This window comes from Aythya fuligula, chromosome 6 (genome assembly GCF_009819795.1).
Source record: "Aythya fuligula isolate bAytFul2 chromosome 6, bAytFul2.pri, whole genome shotgun sequence".
Classification (NCBI taxonomy): domain Eukaryota; kingdom Metazoa; phylum Chordata; class Aves; order Anseriformes; family Anatidae; genus Aythya; species Aythya fuligula.
The window spans coordinates 32,032,859-32,050,056 of NC_045564.1; the positions used below are offsets into that span (position 1 = coordinate 32,032,859).

Consider the following 17,198-nt stretch of genomic DNA (forward strand, 5'->3'; position numbering starts at 1 on the left):
AAACCGGAGCCCGGGGGGACGGACAGGGCGGGCCGGGCGGGGGGACTCCGGGATGCCAAGCGCAGCGCCCTGCGCGCTCAGCCACGGCCACGGGCACGGCTCCGGCCACGGCTCCGGCCATCCTCCGGCCACCGGGAAGCACCCACGGCTCGCCCGGCCCCGCCGCCTTGCTTGGCACGGCCCTGCCTCACCCTGTCCCCCCCCCCCCCGCCACCTGCCCACCTGCACGGCCCCGGGGGTCCCTTGGCCGAGCCTGGCATCCCCGCACCGCCCTCTGCTTGGTGTCCTTATTAAGGGCTCTGCCCCCCTCCCCGGCACCCCATCAGGGTGTCCCAGCGGGGGACGCTGCCCAAGGGACACCCCCAAGCATCTCTCGGCACCCCCCCCCTCCTCACAGGCAGGTGGGTGAGGAGCGAGCAGAGCGGGGAAGGAGACAGAAGGAGAGGGTGCCCGCAGGCTGCCACCCCAATTTTCACCCCCCCTGGGCTTCCCCTGAGGTTCCCCAGCCCCAGCATCCCCCTCCCCTTCACCTGGGCACGCTGGCTCCCACCGGCAGCATTTGGTGGCGAATGACTCAGGTTTTCTCTGCGGCTTGGCACGGCTCTCCTCTCCCCGTGGGTGCGGGAGGGAAGAGATTCCCACCACCTCCTACCCACCTGCTCCCACCCTGCCCTCCCACGCGGGCACCGGCCTCCAGCTCGGCATCCGTGGCGCTGCCACCAGCCTCGAGCTGCCCTCACCCTGGCATGGGGACACGGGGACCTTCCCCGAGCTGCACCGGGGCTGCTGCATCACCCCTGGGGTCTTCTGCTTTCACCCAGCAGCCTCCATCCCCCCTGCCCTGTGGCTCCCCCACCGCCTTGGGTACAGGGGGCACTCGGCACCAGGCAGCTCCTGGGCAGGGGACATCCCAGCGGGGGCTGGGGACAGGGTGACACCGTGCCCGCAGCACGCAGCTCATCCGCCGGCGTGTTGAAAGTGCCTGTTGTCCCCCCGCCCCGAGCGCCGTGGCCGCCTCTGTCTGCACTGCAAAGGTGAGAAGGCTTTATCTGATTTCCTACGGGCAGAAAAATCCCTTTGATTTCAGCCCCAAGAGGGGAGCAGGGAGGGAGGGGGGGGCCCCGTCCCGGCAGCAGGTGCGCCTGGCGCACAGCGACTCGCCTTGTCACGTCCCCGCTGCCACAGCCAGGGGAAGCGGCCCCTCGTGGGGCTGGGGGGCCGGGGGGGGCTGTAAGACCCCCAGCTTGCTCGTGAGAGGTGGCCCAAGCAGGTGGGGGCTGCGCTGAAGCCCCCCGAGAGGGGTGGGCAAAGGCCGGCACCTGCGTGCGGCGGGGGCTGCGCTTCGTCCCCCCAGCCACGTGGAAATCCGAGGGGAAACTGAGGCACGGAGCTGCTGGGGGCAGCTCGGAGAGCTGGGGCTGAGAGCCCTGCTCCTTCCTCCTCTGCAACGAGACCCGCGGGCCACATCCTTCGGGGACGAGGTCCCGGTGGAGGTGCTGAGCCGGGGCTGTCCCCGCCGCCACCACACCGCAGCCTTCCCCGGCCCTTTGCCTCTGCCTTCCCTCGCCTCTCACGGCTTCCCCCCTGCCCCCCCTCCAGCTTTTGTGTTATTACAAATTATAAAACAATTTTTTCCTGCCGTCCCGCATTCTTCTGCCTCCTGCAAGAATTTTAATGTATTTATTTTTGCTATCAGGGGAAAGCGCCGTGTTCCTCGGCCACCCCTGGCCCCGCTTGGCCACTGATGGAAATTAATGATGGGGGGGGGGTGCCAAGGAGATGTGGGCGCCCCTGTGCTCCTGCAGAGTAAATGTGGGGGTCTGGCTGTCCCCCCAACCAGCTGTGGGGTCCCAAGCAGCAGTGACAGACCTGCCACCAGCTGTAGGGAAGCGCACGGATGGCTTTGGGGCGCTTTAGGGTCCAGCCTGGGGACGCAGCCTCCCCGCATCAACCCCACTCTGCCCCTTCCACCCACCCCAAAGCGCAGGGATGGGGATCTGGGGGTCCCCAATCCCCCCCCACCACCCCCCCAGCCACAAAGTGGGGGCTGCGGGAGGGGAAGCTGGGGGGAGGAAGGGCACCGTCCCTCCCCGCTGCGGGGAAAGCGCGGCCACTTCCAAGCCAAACACGGCGGCGCGCAGCGGCCGCATACTTTCCCAGCTTCCCTCCCCTCCCTGGCCGCCCAGGACCCCGGTGATCCAGCCCGGCTTGGCCCCATCCCCTTGCTCCCGCCGTGAGGTCATCGCGGTGCCGGTGACATCGCGGCGTCCCCATGGCAGCGCCGTGTGATGTCACCAGCCCCGGGTTGCGGCCTCGCCGCGGGAGCAGAATGAGCTTATTAAGTCAACACCGGCCCCATCCGCGGCACGGAGGGGCTGGCGAAAAACAGAGGGGGGGGGGTGGGAGGCTGCGTGGGGACAGCCCCCAGCCCGTGGGGCGCTGCCACCAGTGGGAGCCGGAGGGGACGGGGGCACCATTCGGTGCGCCGAGCAGGGCGCTGAGCTCCCCGACGCATGGTGATGGGGAATTTGGCCATGGGCTGGCTGCGAGGGGTCCCCGCGGGCTGTCCCCGGGATCAGCCGTGGCGCTGCCACCACGGGGCCGCCCGCCTGGGGCCTTATCGGGGCGCAGAGCCCTTTCATGTCGGGCCGGCGGGCGGCGAGCGGAGCTGACGAGGACCTGTCCCCAGATCAGAGCGCCGCCCGCCACTGACAGCGACCGCGGGGCCCCGTCTTAAATTAGACAGGTTTCCCCCCCCCCGGACAGCACTCACACAGCCTCAGCCCCTGCCCCACGGCCGGCCCCATAGCCAGCACCGGGAGATGGTGGGCACAGCCCCGGGAATCCCCTCTGCACCCCCTGCCCGTGGTGCTCCTCATGGCCAGCGTGTCCTGCACCCGAGCACGCTGCACCCCCGGGGCCCCACTCTGGGCACCCGTGGGCACGGAGAATCTCACAGCCTCCTGGTGTGGCCGTGGGGGACCCCAAAAGGTCCCCAGCATCGGGGTGCGAGTGGTTCCCAGCTCTCCATCGCTGGCCTCGGGGAGCCCTGCACCGGAGAGGTGAGAGCAGCTGGGCCCCGAGGGGGGACAGCAGCACTGACAGCACAGTGATGGATGGATGGATGGATGGACAGATGGATGGATGGGTGGAAAGCTAGCTGAAGGGGTGGATAGATAGGTGTGAGGATGGATGGGAAGATGGATGGATGGATGGATGGATGGATGGATGGATGGATGGATGGATGGATGGATGGATGGATGGAGAGACAGATGGACAGCTGGAAGGATGGATGGCCCTAGCACTCCACAGCGAGCCCCCGTGGCTCTGGATGCCGTTGCTCTTTCCCGACAGCCTCAGTTTCACGCAAGAGCAGCGCAGCCCCAGCTCTGTCCTGGGAGAGCCGGGAACATCCATGTCCCAAGGGGAGAAGATTTGCCTTTCCCTCGGAGCAACAGCTTGAGGGCCTGACCTCGTGCCGCCGCAGCAGCCCACACTCAGCGCTAGCACGGCATCCACACTCCAGAGGGGAAACCGAGGCTGGGGGGGGGGAGACCAGCAGATCCGAAAGCACCCCCCCAAGGCAGGAATGATGCCGGGGTCGGCCCCGCTCCCCCCAGCTCCCCCTGCGCCGTACTGCCCGGTGCAGGGAGCACGGGATGCTGTGCAGCTGCGGGCTGGGATGGACACGCAGGGCTCGGGGGGGCTGGGAGCAGGGAGGGGGTGTCCTTGGGCCCCCGCGGGCCGTAAACATGATGTCATGTGGCGGCGTACACAGCCCGCTCTGTGCGCGGGTCCCCCAATGGGCTCCGCAAGTGCTGCGTAGGAGGCATCGGCCGTGGCCCACGGCCAAGGGAACTGCAGCCGGGAGATAAAATCAGGTTTGCTTTGGGGCTGGAGCAAACAGCCTTTTGCAGCGGGAGGAAGGGACGGAGAGGGGCGGCCGGAGCAGGGGAGCACCCCCTTGCCATGCAGGGCTGCTTGGGGCCGCGGGGAGCAAGGCGATGGGGTCGGCCAGGTCCCAGCCCTCCCTCGCCCGACGCTGGTCCCAGGCTGGCGAGGCCGGCTCCCTTCGCGCCTACTTGACTTAGAATAACTCTGTAGGCACTTGAAGGCACTAATCAGCCTGGCCCACTTGAGAGCAGCCCGGGCTGCCTCCCATCTCCCCGATAACAGCCTGCCTGCGCGCCCGGCCGGCAGCCCCAGGGCTGCCCCAGCCTCCGGCCCCACGGCCTCGGGGCAAGGTCCCGGCACCCCGGGGCCCCCAGGGCACCAGAGCTGGCTGCTGGGAGCTGAGCCCTGCATGCTGGGGCTATCGTGGTGCTTGATTCGAGGCTTGTTTCCAAAGCTTGTGCTGTCCCCTTGGTCACGAGGGGGCTGTCCTGCCTCTCCACGGGAATGGGTTCCTTAGGGAGAGGGGCGAGAGGGCCCTGCTTGGGCACTTGGTGAGGTGGGACAGCCCTGACTGCAGACCTGGGACGTGTCCCGGTCCTCCCGGATCTCCCCGTGTCCCCCCAGCCAGCTGTGCAGCCCCGCTGACCCCGGCACAGCCCGTGACTCAGGCGGTGTCAGCGCGGTGACGCACGGCTGGCGTGACGGCAGAGCAGTTACGGGGACCCCATGCGCAGCCTTCTCACAGCCTGGGCTCTCCTGGGGTGACTCAGGGGATGCCCTCCCAGGGGGACAGCCCGCTCCCAGCTCGGGGACAGCAAAAGGGGGTGAGGCGGATGCAGCCCTGGGAAAAGTTTCCAGCTCCTGGGTGACTCTGCGCAAGTCACGTAAGGAGAGCTGTCCCTTTGCCCCGGCGGCCAGGACCCACCGCATTGCGAGCAGCAGCTGGTGGCTGGGTCAGGGGGACAGAGCGGGGCAGGGGTCCCACGGCGCCTGTCCCTGCACCCACAGGTCCCATCCAGCGTGGGGAAGGATGGCCCGTGGCCACCCCCATCTCTGCGTCCCCATGGATGAACGCTCTGCTGCCACTGCCCTGCCCGCCGGGATCGATCCCCGGTGCAGGGACACCCCACGACGCCATCCCCACCAGCACGGCCCCCGCTGCAGCCCCCTGCCCACCCCAGCGAGACGAGGGACCCCTACAGCAGCGGCTGAGCTGTCCCTGGAGCTGGAGAAGCCCCAGGACCCCTGCGGCACCCTCCGGCTGGGGATGTGTCATGGCCCAGCCACTTCCTTTTGGAAGTCCCCGCCAGGCCGCCGACGGCGCAGCCTGACTCACCCGACCCCCCTCCTTCCCGCACGCCCACCCCCACAGCCCCCGCAGCCCTGGCAGCCATCCCCGTGGCCTCGGGCCTCTCGCTGTCCCCTCCGCCTGCTCCCCCCCGGGTGACTCAATGCGCGCCCCCCCCCTGCCACCGGCCCCCGGGGCTGGGAAACCGGGGCAATACCGGGCTGGAGAGGGGGAGCTGGAGGAGCACCCTTGGGTGCCGCCACCCAGGGCTGCTGGGGGCTCAAGCGGGGACCCCCCCGGGGCTGCGGGGCCGCATCCTGATGCGGGCAGGGCACGGGGCTCGGCGGCGCTGCAGGTCCCCGGCGGCTCCCCGCGGTGGGAGAGGAGGGAGCACAGCCTAGCGGCTGCGGCGAGGAGGAGCCGGGCACCGGGGTCCCCCTCGGCTGGGCCGGATTTGGGGACAGGGGCTCTGTCAGACCCCACGAGGTCGCCCCCTGCCCTTTGGGGTCCCGCGGGGGCCGTTCCCCGTCAGCAGCTCCCCGCTGCGGGGACGGGGAGCACCCGAGCCCCAAGAGCTCCTGCGGGGTGCCCGGCACCCGAGCCCCCCCAGTTTGCAGGACAACCGCTCTGCAGGGACCCCGGGAGCTGGGCGTGCTGCAGGAACACCCCGCAGGGACAGGGGCAGAGCTATGGATTCAGCAGCCTCCTTCCACCCCGGGGAAGCCCCCAGCCCCACCAGCAAGCCCCCCCCGGGACGTGTCTTGTCTCTGAACACCCCCCAGCATCCAGCCCCAGCGGTTGGGGTCCCCCAGCTGACGTTTGCCAAGGGAAAGAAGGGGGCCAAAAAGCACTCCCCAGCAAGGGGACACGGGCGAGGCCCTGGGGGGGGCGCAGCCCGGGCTGGAAACCCCCCCGTGGTGCCGGGGGTGTGCGCCCAGGCTGGGCAGCACAGGCTGCGCGCAGCCATGAGATGGCGGCAGGCGCTCACACTTGTGCGCCCCGGCTCTGCCGGGTGTCTGCTGGCTGACGGGGGCCCCTGCCCAGCGCCCCCACAGCCCCCCGGGACCACCCAGCCCCGGCCCCGCTGCTGCAGGGCACGTCGAGCACCTGGAGCCCAGCCTGGGGTAGCTCTCGTCCCCGAGGGGGACAAGGGACACTGCCACCCCCGGGGCTCTCAGGTGTCTGCCTGCCCTGGGGACAAAATGTGCCCGTCCAGGACTTTGACCTGATAAGGGCGGTCGATGATCAGCAGTGGGGCGGCCCAGCACGGCACGGGGCCCCGCTGCGGGCAGAGCAGAGCCCCCAAACCCGGTGGCAGCGCCAGGCCGGGCAGAGGGAACGCGTCCTGGGCACCGCCGCAGCAGCGACAGCCCGTGGGCTGGCAGGAGCCGGTGCCACGCTCCCACTGCCGCGGTGACAAAGCAAAGCCGTCCCTAAAAAGGTGCCACAGCCACGCTGGGTGTCCCCATCCGGCTCCCTTGTGGGGTGGCTGCGCCCTCCCCGAGCTGCCAACCCTTTCCCCAGGGGAGGGATGAGTGCCAGCCCAGCGCAGCCTCCCAGCCTCCCAGCACCTTTGGCACTGTCCCTGTGGCCTGGAGCAGGTCCTCCCACACCACACGGCTGCACCAAGGGACACTTCGGGGGGACCGGAGGGGGGCACACAGGGGCGGGGAGCGACAAGGGCAGGGAGAAGGATGGGGAGAAAAATGGGGCAGGAACAGAAACAGGGAGAGAGAACGGGGACGGGGACCGGGCACGGACAGGGACCGATGGGCGAGGTGTCACCGTGCCCGGTGCCGGTCCCGGTGCCATCACCCGGCACTCTCCGCACGGTGCCCGGGGCGCAGCGCCTCCGGTGCCAGATCGGGGGCCACGGTGGTGCCTTTACGCACCCCCCCCGGTGCGCGGTGCCCGGCTCCCGGCGCGCACAAGCGGCTCCCGGTGCCCGCTCCCCGCTCCCCGCTGCCGGTGCCGCCCCCGCGCCGCCCCCCGGTGCCTCCCCCGGTGCCGCCCCCCGCCGCCCCCCGGTGCCTCCCCGCACCGCCCCGTCCCGTGCGCTGCCGACGGAGCATGGCGGGCCCGAGCGGCGGGGCTCGGCGGCCGCTGCTGCCGCTGCTCCTGCGCCCTCGCCCTTCGCCGCCGCCGCCGCCGCCTCCGCGCAGCCCGGGGCCGCCGCGCAGGGCCGGGAGCTCGGCGGCGGCGGCGGCGGGGCCGGCTCGGCTGAAGGGCCCCGCGGAGCTGCCGGGGCCGGGTTTGCTCAGGACTTTCTTCTGGCTCTTCCTGCGCGGCTACCTGCTGCACACACACCGGCTCCAGGTGCCCGGGGCGCGCGCGGTTTGGCCTGCCCGGGGGATGCGGGATGCCCCCCGTGGGGGGGTGGGGGGGGGTTGGCTGCGGGTCCCCGAGGGTGAGAGGGAGGTGGGGAGGGTGGCACGATGAGCTGGGGGGGGGTTGGGGATGGGTGGTGGGGATGGGGTCGCGGCGAGCTGGGTGCCCGCGTGGGGGTGAGCCCGCGAGTGACAGGGTGGGGAGCGCCCCGGCACCCGTGGGGGGATGCGGGGGGGGGCAGCGCACGGAGGGGCTGGTGGAGAAGCGGGTGGCACCCAGAAGAGCCCACCGGCTGCCTCGGAGAGCCCGAGCCGGGCAGGGCCACGCGTGCCTTGGCTTCCCCCCGAGGGCCAGGGGCTGCTCACGGGGTCCCGGCACCCCCGGCCAGCTCCAGCTGCAGCGAGCAGCAGTTTGGGGGGCAGATGCGGGGGCATGTGGTGCCCGGGGATGCAGGGGAGGAGCAGGCAGCTGTTTGTTTCCTTCTGTCGGCACTTCCTCATACGTCGGATGAAGCAAGCCATGGGCTTGGCTGGCCAGGAGCCAGGCGGGCAGCCTCCAGCACCCTGGAGCTCCGACCCGTCACGGCTGGGAGGAGAGTGCAGGATCAGGCCTCCGGGCACCGCGGAGCAGCAGGCAGGGGAGCAGGGGCTCGGGGAGAGCAGGCACAGGTCCCTGCTGCTCCCCTGGGGCTCTGAGCGTGGCCCAGCTTTGCAGACAGCTCCGGAGGTGCCTTCCCCTGATCCCAGCAGCTTCTCCCAGCCCTGCGCTCCAAGGCCCGAGCCGTGCCGGGTCCTGGCCATGAGCTGGCATGGTCCTGGCAGCAGGCTTCGACCCAGGGTGCAGCCACCCGCAGCCCCGTGTTCTCAGGGTGCACCACGCCTGCGGCACCGGCACTGGGGCGGCCGTCCCTCCCCCTCCTCCTGCCACCGCGCGCGAGGAACGTCTCCCCGCGGTGACGAATCCAGATGAATCCGGGCTCAGGCTGCGATGCAGTCAGTCACCAAGGGAGATTGTACCACGTGCATCCCCGCAGCCACGGGGAACCGGGACCACGGCTTCCCTGCTGGGTCCCCGCAGCCCCCTGGGCTTGGTCCCGCTCCGCGGGGGCTGTGGCGGTGCCCGGCGAGGTGCCACGAGCCCTTTGGAAGTGGCCCTGTGGCTTGCAAGGGGCTGATGCTGGTGGATGTCCCCTGGGTGGTACGGGAGCCCAAGGCCACGTGTGGCCCCAGCGCTTGGACACCTGCCCCGGGAGCAGCCCGGTGCTGATCATTAACCACCCCTTATCGGCGCCGGGTTCAAGGACCCGCTCCCGAGCGGAGCATGGATGGCCAAGCCCCGTGTGCGTGGCAGCTGTCCCTGTCCCTGCTGTCCCCTCCTGGTCTGTGCCACCCTAAAAGACCCGCCGGGCTCCCCACACATCCCTGGGATGGTTGAGGGAGGTGCCTGCAGGGGGTCAGTGCCTCCTGTGCCCGGGCACTGATCCAGCCCCGGTGCTGAGCGCTGCCCCCACCCTGATGCCCCCTTCACCCTGCCTTGCTCTGCTGCCTCGCAGCTGATGTCCCGGCGCATTTACGGCCCCATCTGGAAGTCGACCTTCGGGCACTACCAGAACATCAACATCGGGAGCCCCGTGGTGCTGGAGCAGCTGCTGCGGCAGGAGGGCAAGTACCCGATGCGCAGCGACATGGCCCTGTGGAAGGAGCACCGGGACACCCGGCGCCTGCCCTACGGACCCTTCACCGAGTGAGTCCTGCCCTGGCCGTGCCCTGCGGGGCAGCAAACCCCCTGCCCCCTTGCCCCGGGGTGCTGCGGGGTTGGGGCAGGAGCTCCCAGCGCTCCCTTTGCCGGCGGGCGGAGAGCCTGGCAGGGCTCGGGGCGAATTTGGCACGGCGCCGGCTGAGCCCGGCTCCCCTTGCAGGGAAGGGGAGCGCTGGTACCGCCTGCGCCAGGTCCTCAACAAGAGGCTGCTGAAGCCCTCGGAGGCGCTGCTGTACGCGGACGCCATCGGCGAGGTGGTGTCGGACCTGATGGTGCGGCTGCGCGAGGAGCGGAGCCGCAGCCCCTCGGGGGTGCTGGTGGGGGACGTGGCCAACCTGCTCTATCGCTTCGCCCTGGAAGGTAAAAGGGGGGGGCCCGGCCCTCGCCCCCGCCCCGCTGCGTCCCCGCGGGGGTCTGGATGCGGTCTGTTCCCGCAGGGATCTCCTATATCCTCTTCGAGACCCGCATCGGGTGCCTGAAGCAGCAGGTCCCCGCCGAGACGCAGCACTTCATCGACTCCATCAACCTCATGTTCAAGAACTCCATCTTCGCCACCGTCCTGCCCCGCTGGAGCCGCAAGGTGCTGCCCTACTGGGACCGCTACCTGGACAGCTGGGACACCATCTTTGCCTTCGGTGAGCCCTGGGGATGGGGTCAGACCCCACAAGGACCCTCACGAGGGGGGCAGCCCCCCCAAAGAGAGCCGCCGAGCGTGGCCAGGGCGCGTTCCTTTTTGGCCACCCGGGGTCTGCCCGCCTCTCCGTGCACTCTGGGTCACCTCCCCGTGGCCACCTCTGTCCCCGCAGGCAAGAACCTGATTGATCGGAAGATGAAGGAGCTGGAGGGGCAGGTGGAGAGGGGCAAGGAGGTGTCGGGCTACCTGAGCTACCTGCTGGCCAGCGGCAGGCTCAGCCTGGACGAGGTCTACGGCAGCGTGGCCGAGCTGCTGCTGGCCGGCGTGGACACGGTGAGGGCCAGCCCCGCACTGCCCCAAAGGGCTCAGGGAGCCGTCGGTGCAGCCCCTGTGCTCCCTTCTGCCACCCGCCCGGCTCCGTGCCTCAGTTTCCCTCCCGCTTTCCCTGCGCACGGGGCTGTCTGGTGCCACGCTGCTGCACCGCGAGGGTGTTCTGGTGCCAGCCCCATCTCCCTCCCTCCCCTCTGCTCCCCCAGACCTCCAACACCCTGTCGTGGGCCCTGTACCACCTCTCCCGGGACTTAGGCATCCAGGAGACCCTGTACCAGGAGCTGAAAGCCGTCGTGCCCCCGGACCGCTTTCCTCAAGCCGAGGACATCCCCAAGATGCCGATGCTCCGGGCCATCATCAAGGAGACGCTGAGGTACAGCCTCACGGCTTTTGGGGGTGCTGGTGCTGGGGACACCGGCCAGGCAGGGCGCAGAGCTGGGTTGCAGCCCCCTGGGGCCCTCCCACATCCTCCCCGGGGTGGGACGGAGCCGCCGGGCAGCGGGAGATGTTCCTCCTGGCCCTGCCTTGGGGCCCAGGTGGGAGCAGCTCCCGCACCAACTCTCCCCACATCCCGGCCCAGGGTCTACCCCGTGGTCCCCACCAACGCCAGGGTCTTTTACGAGAAGGACATCATCATCGGAGACTACCTCTTCCCCAAGAACGTGAGTTAGGGTCACTCAGGGAGGGGACCCCGCTGTGCCCCGCGGGGCATTGACCCCCTTCCCACCCCGCAGACCCTCTTCGTCCTGGCGCACTACGCCATGTCCCACGACGAGACCTACTTCCCCGAGCCCGAGCGCTTCCTCCCCCAGCGCTGGCTCCGGGGCTACGGCTCCCCCCACCACCCCTTCAGCTCCATTCCCTTCGGCTACGGGGTCCGCGCCTGCGTCGGCCGCCGCATCGCCGAGCTGGAGATGCACCTGGCCCTCGCCAGGGTGAGTAGGGCCCCCCCCAGGCCGTGCTGGGTGTTTTTGGGGGGGATCTCGAGGCACCGCCACTCTCCTTTTTTCCCCCCTCCAGATCATCCAAGCGTTCGAGGTGCGGCCGGACCCCCGCGGCGTGGAGGTGACGTCCGTGTCCCGCATCGTGCTGGTGGCCGACAAGCCCATCAACCTGGAGTTCATCGCTCGCCCGGGGGCCCCCTGAGCAGGAGGCTGGGGGCTTTGCTGTGCCTTTCACACGCTGCCAGGGGTCCCCCCACCCCCAGCCCCGTCCCATCCCATCCCGTGCCCCCCTGGGCTGCGGCGGGGACCCAGGAGCTCTCCCTGCCGGGGTCGGGGGGCGCAGGGAGGGGGCTGGTGGCCGTGGGGTGTCTCCTTCGTCCCGTGATCGTGTCGCTGCGCGTGGATCTGTGCCTGGGGCCAGGACGCCCGGGTCCTGTCTCAATAACTGACCTTGGCCCCAGCCCCTTCTCCGTGCCTCAGTTTCCCCCCCACGCACACCTCGCGGGGCAGGATGGAGCCGCCAGCGGGGTTTTGGGGGGTTTTGGGGAGGGACAGAGCCAGCCCCGGGGAGTAAAACTGCAGCTGTCAGCGGGTCCCCGCCGTGGGGAGGGGGCTGGCACCGTGCCCCCCGGCAGTGCCAGCCAGCGCAGGGGGCGTGCATCACATGGGACCTCTTGCTATCAGTTGTTCCTCCCCAGAGATGCTGATAAGGGGGCACGGGAAGGGGCAGGGTGAGGCAGCAGGGGGGGAGGATGGGCTCAGCTCCCCCTGTCCCCAAAGGCCACCGAGCTGCGTGCCTCAGGGTGTCCCCATGGGGGCAGAGGTGCCACCCGTGGCTGTCCCCAAATGGGCACCCCGCAGCACCCCCTCCCCAGCGCCGGGGAGCTGTGCCAGGCTGTGTGCCCAGACAGGCGAGGACGCCCGCGGTGCCTGGGGCAGGCAGCTTTATTCCAACAAGGCTGAGCAGACCGGCACATAAATAAATACCCCCCCCCAAAAAAAAATAGTGTGCAAGGTCCCCTTGCAAGCACCGCTGCCGGGGCGCTCCAGCCCTAGGAGACCCTACAATAAACAAGGCTGTGTGCGTGCAGCTGAGCCACGCCACCACCGTGCCCCCTCCTGTGCCCGAGCCCAGCAGGACCCAGCTCACCGGGGGCTGAAGCACTCGGATCTGGCAGCAGTTTGGGATGGGACGGGTTGGAGGTGGCCAGGAGGGTCCCTGCACCCGGCTGCGCAGCCCTTCACGGCACGGTGCCCGTCAGGCAGCCCCACGTGCTCGCCCTTGGTCCTCCGCGAGGCTGGAGGGAGCTGGCCCCGGGCTCAAGACGAGTCCCAGGAGCGGGGTGGGTGGGCAGCACCCCCGTACGGAGAGCCCCCCGGGGCCTGAGCCTCCTTCCACGGCCCCGCCAGTGCCTGGGCCGGGCCAAGCAAGAGGCCCCGAGTGGGACGAGGCGGCGGCGGCACGTCCCCGGTGTCTTCAGTCGATGCCTGTGGGGTGAGAGAGGGCACGAGGCCATAACCCCATAACCCCGGCGGGCTCTGGTGCAGGGCTGGGCACCCTATGGCATGGCACTCTGTCCTGCCCCGGTGGCCACAGGGCATGGGGATGGCACAGGGGACATGGGGACAGTGCAGGGGACAGCGGGGACTTGCAAGGGGACGGGGAAGGCACCGTGCTGGGGAGGTCCCAAGCCTGGTGTGTTTAGCACCCTGCCTGCACGGGGCAACTGGGCGCTGCTGGGATTGTGTGTGGGGGCATCCCAAACCCATTCCCGACCCAAAAAGTGCCGCAGTGGGGTGTGTGCGGTGACAGGGACCCAGCGGTGGGGAGGGGGCAGGCACGCAGTGGCAGGGGAGGGCAGCGCCTACCTGAAGTGGAGAGAAATGGAGGGTGCGAATGGAGGAAGATGGAGCGTCGTGGGCTAAGAGTTAAGAGCATCGATACCTGCGGGAGTGAGCACCAGGGCCTGGAGGATGTCGGAGAGGGAGACGATGCCCCGCGGGTACTGGTTCTCGTCCACCAGAACCAGGCGATGGACCTGCGGGCACGGGCAGAGCGTCACGGGGTGTGTGTGTGTGTGGGGAGGGGGACAGAAGGCAGGGAGGGGGCTGGCGGACAGCAGGGACGCTGCCTGGGCGCTCACCTGCTCCTTGGCGATGCGGTCGATGATGTCCTCCATGGTCTCGTGGGGGTAGCAGGTGAGGACCCCCTCCAGGCACACGGTGCGCTGCCGCAGCGCCTCGCGCACGCTGATGTCCAGGTTGTTGTAGGTCTTCTGGGCAGCCAGGTGCTGCGGGAGAGGCGGTGCCCGGGTGCATGGGGTGCCGGCACGCGTGGCCACCGCACGTGGGATGGGTGCCGGGGTGTGAGTGCCCCCACAGCCCGCTTTTTGGCACGTCCCCACCGTCCCCGCGTGCAGGCTCGTGCCACCGCGCTGGCGCACGGCCGTGCAAGCCCGCCCGGTACTCACAATGACATCGAACCTGGAGTAGAGCCCGACCACCTGCCCTGCGAGGAGACAGAGCAGGGGGGCTCAGGAGGGGGTTTTGGGGCAGGAGGCACCGCAGAGGGGGTGAGCAGGGGGCTCTCCGCCCCGCGTACCGGCGGCGTTGATGACGGGCAGCGCGGAGACGCGGCGGTCCACGAAGATCTCCAGGGCCGTGTAGATGGGGGCGGTCTCGGGCACCACGGCCACGTCGCGGAAGGTGCCGACGCACAGCTCCTGCACCGTTTTCTTCAGGAAGCGCGGCTTGGGGATGGTGGAGCCCTGCTTTGGGGCAGGGCACACGTGCGTGTACGCGCTACGCGACCCCGGCGAGCAGCGCGCGCACCCTGCGCCCCCCCTGTGCCCGCTGCCCCCCCCTGCACTCACGAAGATGTGGAGGAACTTGAGGATGCGTTTGTGCGTCAGGATGTGCAGGACGTTGCCCGAGGTGGGCTCGATGACGGGCAGGCGGTGGATCTTGTGCTTGATCAGGGAGTAGACGGCGTCGAAGAGGCTGCAGGGGACGGCACGGGGGGGACACGGCTGTGCCTGGAAGCCCCCCCGGCACCCCCCCGTGTGGGGAGCAGGGCTGCATCGAGGGCAGCCGGGTGGGGGTCCCAGTGGCTCTCCCCCGCGGGCAGGAGCTCACCTATTGCTCGGTGAGATGTAGACCAGCGGCTTGAAGGAGCCCTGCAGGTACACCTCTGCGAAGGGAGAGCAGTGGGAGCGGGGCCCCACACCCCCAGAGCCACCTCCACGCCGCCCCCAGCCCGGACACCCCCCGTCACCTCCCCCTTTTACCTCTCCACGTCTCAATCTTGTGCTCCTCCACCTCGTAGATCTGAACCTGAGGGCAGGGAGAAGCCCCGGTCAGGGGGACCCCTTTCCCCAGCATCCCTCCCCATGGGGTCACGTCGTGGGGACCCTTTTGGTGCCCCAAAACGACGCCAATCCCTGGGATGCTCCAGGGCAGCTCCTGGGCTGCCCACGGAGCTGGGGAGCGGGAGAAGCAGCGGCCACCCCCTGCCCTGCCCCGTGCCCAACCCCGTGGCACTCACCAGGGGCGAGCGGTAGTAGCGGTGGAGGATGTTGATGAAGTCGGTGATGGTGAGCATCCCTGCGGAGACACGGGGGGCTGGCCGTGCTGCCCGCACCCCGCAGCGGGGCCGGCAGCACCCCGGGGCTCCCGGCACTCACCCACGAAGCTCTGAGTCTTGCTGTCCCACAGCGGGGCGGCGCGCACCCCGTTGGCCACCAGCGCCACAAAAGCCTTCTTGATCTGGCAGCAGAACGGGGAGGGAATTGGGGTCAGGGGGTCCCCGATTCCTCCCCCTACACCCCGGGCTGTCCCCTCACTGGTCCCCCGTGGCCTCACCTCCAGGCTGGTGTCGAAGACGACGAGCTTGCAGCTGGTGGGGACGGCGTCGTAGCAGCAGTGGCTCCTCAAGAAGTGCATGTAGACCTCGGCGTCGGGGGTCTGGAAATCCCCCTCGGGGCCCAGCCCCAGCACCTCGGGGCCCAGCGTGAAGGTGACGGGCCTGGGGCTCCTCCGCCCGTCCTCCTCCTCCTCCTCCTCCTCTTCCTCCTCCTCCTCCTCCCTGGGGACCTCCGGGAACCCTAGGGGCAAACCTGCCCCTGCTCTGAGCCCCGCTGCCAGGTCCCGGTGCCCCCAGACCCCTTGGGGCCAGCAGACCCCCCCCCCAGACACCCACCTTCGTCCTCGGGGCGGGCGGTGGCATCCAGCAGCGCCATCTGAGGGGGCACGGAGAGATTGGGGGGGTCAGCAGCACCCTGCACAGCCTCGCCCCCACCCCAGGGTGCAGGTGGGGGGGCACCCGGACAGCACAGCCCCTTTTGGGGGGGCAGCGGGGGTCCCCGGGGAGGGCAGGGGATGCGGGGCCGTGCGGGTGCTCCCCGTGCCGTGGCAGCCCTGCCCCAGCCCCCAAGGTGTAAATCCTGCTCCGGCTTCCTCCGATGCTGGGAGCCTGCAGGTATCAGAGGGTCTCCGCGCCAGGAGACCCTACAATAACAAAGGGGCAGCCCCTACAATAACAAAGGGGCAGCTCCAAGCGGGAAGGGGGGCGAGCAGGACGGACCGCCTGGCCCCACGTTCCCCCCTAATCCCCCGGGAGACCCTACAACAACAAAGCAGCACGCACCGCGGGCAGGGCCAGCGGCAGAGCCAATGTTTACATGCCACCCTACCATAACAAAGCTGCGTGGGCTGCTCCCTAAGGACACCACAGCTATCCCCGGCGGGGAGGTGACCCTATACAAACGCCCCCCACCCCAACCATTCCCTGGGGCTGGCAGCACCGGGGCAAGCAGGCGGCTCGTGCCCTGCTCCGTACCCTTGCCTGGCCATGGGAAGGTGCCAGCAGCCCCCCCGGTGTCCCCCACCCGCAGTGGCCGGTCCCCAGGCGGTGCCTTGCCGGCCGTGCCCCCCGCCCGTCCCGGGGGTACCTGCGGAGCAGCGGGGCCGGGGAGCTGCTCCATGCTGACTGCAGGGCAGCGCTGCTATTCTGGGCCCGCTGCTGGCCGGGCCCTGGCAGATAGGGTGTCACTGAGCAATGCCAGCCGTGCCCCCGCCGCCGGGGGGGCCACCAGGCAGCGCCACCCTGCCACCCCCAGACAGGCACCTGCAAGGGGCTGAGGCCTCCGGGGGTTTGGGGAGGAGAGGGGAGGGTGACGGGGATGGGGACATGGGGACGGGGTGGGGAAGCTGCCCCCTGCCCGGCCCCCGAGGGATGAGGCAGGAGGAGCAGGGGGTTTCGGCACCCCGAAGCCCTGGGGATGCTGGAGGAGGGATGGCCCCGGTGGCAGCCAGCAGCTGTGGGGACACGGGGACAGCCAGGCCGGGCGCTTTGTCCCCGTGGTGGTGTCCCCAAGCTGTGTCTGCCCCAAAACCTCCTTCCTGGGCCACCCCTCCTGCCCCACGCTCGCTCCCGGCTCCGTTTCTATTTCGGGAAGGTTGAAGGAACGCCTGGCCTGCTGCCGGGCCAGCCCTGGGCGAGCAGGCGTGGGGCTGGCTGTAGGGACGGAGCGGCTCCGTGCCCCCCGTGGGACGGGGTGGGGAGCAGGGCCCTGAGCCCCTCCGGGTCAGGACCCATGCGGGAGATGCTGCCAGGCAGGGCCAGGCAGAGGGTTTTAAATCACGGCCGACAGCTTCCCAAAATACCCGCGGGATGCTGGGGCCAGCTGCGAGCACCCCCGTGCACCCCGTTAAGGAGCAAAGGCCTCGCTCCCGGAGCACCACAGTGAAGGCAGGGCCCAAAAACAGGGAGGAAGAGGAGGGAGGAGTGCTAGGCACAAACCAGCAGGGCTGGGGTGCCCCGAGGGCCCCCCCCAGAGCCACCCCGCTCCCCTGTGGCCCCGGCACGCAGCTGGGCAGCCTGGCTCCAGGCTGGGTGCTGCGGCGGTGCTGGCAAGAGGCAGCTCCGCTTTCGGTGGCTATTTTCAGGTGCTGGAGAGAAGCCGAGGAGTGATGAGATTGTCACCAAGGAGACCAGAAAACAGGGCCCAGCTCCGGGCACGGG

General features: G+C 69.9%; 2 protein-coding genes across 3 annotated transcripts; one reads left to right on the forward strand and one right to left on the reverse strand.

Moving 5' to 3' along the window:
• The first annotated feature begins 7,252 nt into the window (after positions 1-7,252).
• On the forward strand, positions 7,253-11,599 carry LOC116490905 (sterol 26-hydroxylase, mitochondrial). The gene is made up of 9 exons (XM_032190528.1): positions 7,253-7,498; positions 9,063-9,253; positions 9,429-9,628; positions 9,706-9,903; positions 10,075-10,235; positions 10,439-10,605; positions 10,813-10,894; positions 10,967-11,167; positions 11,253-11,599. The coding sequence occupies exons 1-9, from the start codon at positions 7,253-7,255 to the stop codon at positions 11,376-11,378; spliced, it is 1,572 nt and encodes a 523-aa protein (XP_032046419.1). The 3' UTR covers positions 11,379-11,599.
• Positions 11,600-13,098: 1,499 nt separating this feature from the next.
• PRKAG3 (protein kinase AMP-activated non-catalytic subunit gamma 3) lies at positions 13,099-16,158 on the reverse strand. 2 transcript variants are annotated; one of them, XM_032190530.1, is made up of 12 exons: positions 16,126-16,158; positions 15,375-15,414; positions 15,038-15,279; positions 14,860-14,941; positions 14,721-14,779; positions 14,464-14,509; positions 14,312-14,366; positions 14,050-14,176; positions 13,779-13,944; positions 13,648-13,685; positions 13,321-13,467; positions 13,099-13,215 (listed from the first exon to the last, which is right to left on the reverse strand). In XM_032190530.1, the coding sequence occupies exons 1-12, from the start codon at positions 16,156-16,158 to the stop codon at positions 13,099-13,101; spliced, it is 1,152 nt and encodes a 383-aa protein (XP_032046421.1). The 2 variants fall into 2 exon arrangements, with proteins under 2 accessions (XP_032046421.1, XP_032046420.1); XM_032190529.1 differs by having other exon boundaries at positions 15,038-15,291.
• Positions 16,159-17,198: the final 1,040 nt, after the last annotated feature.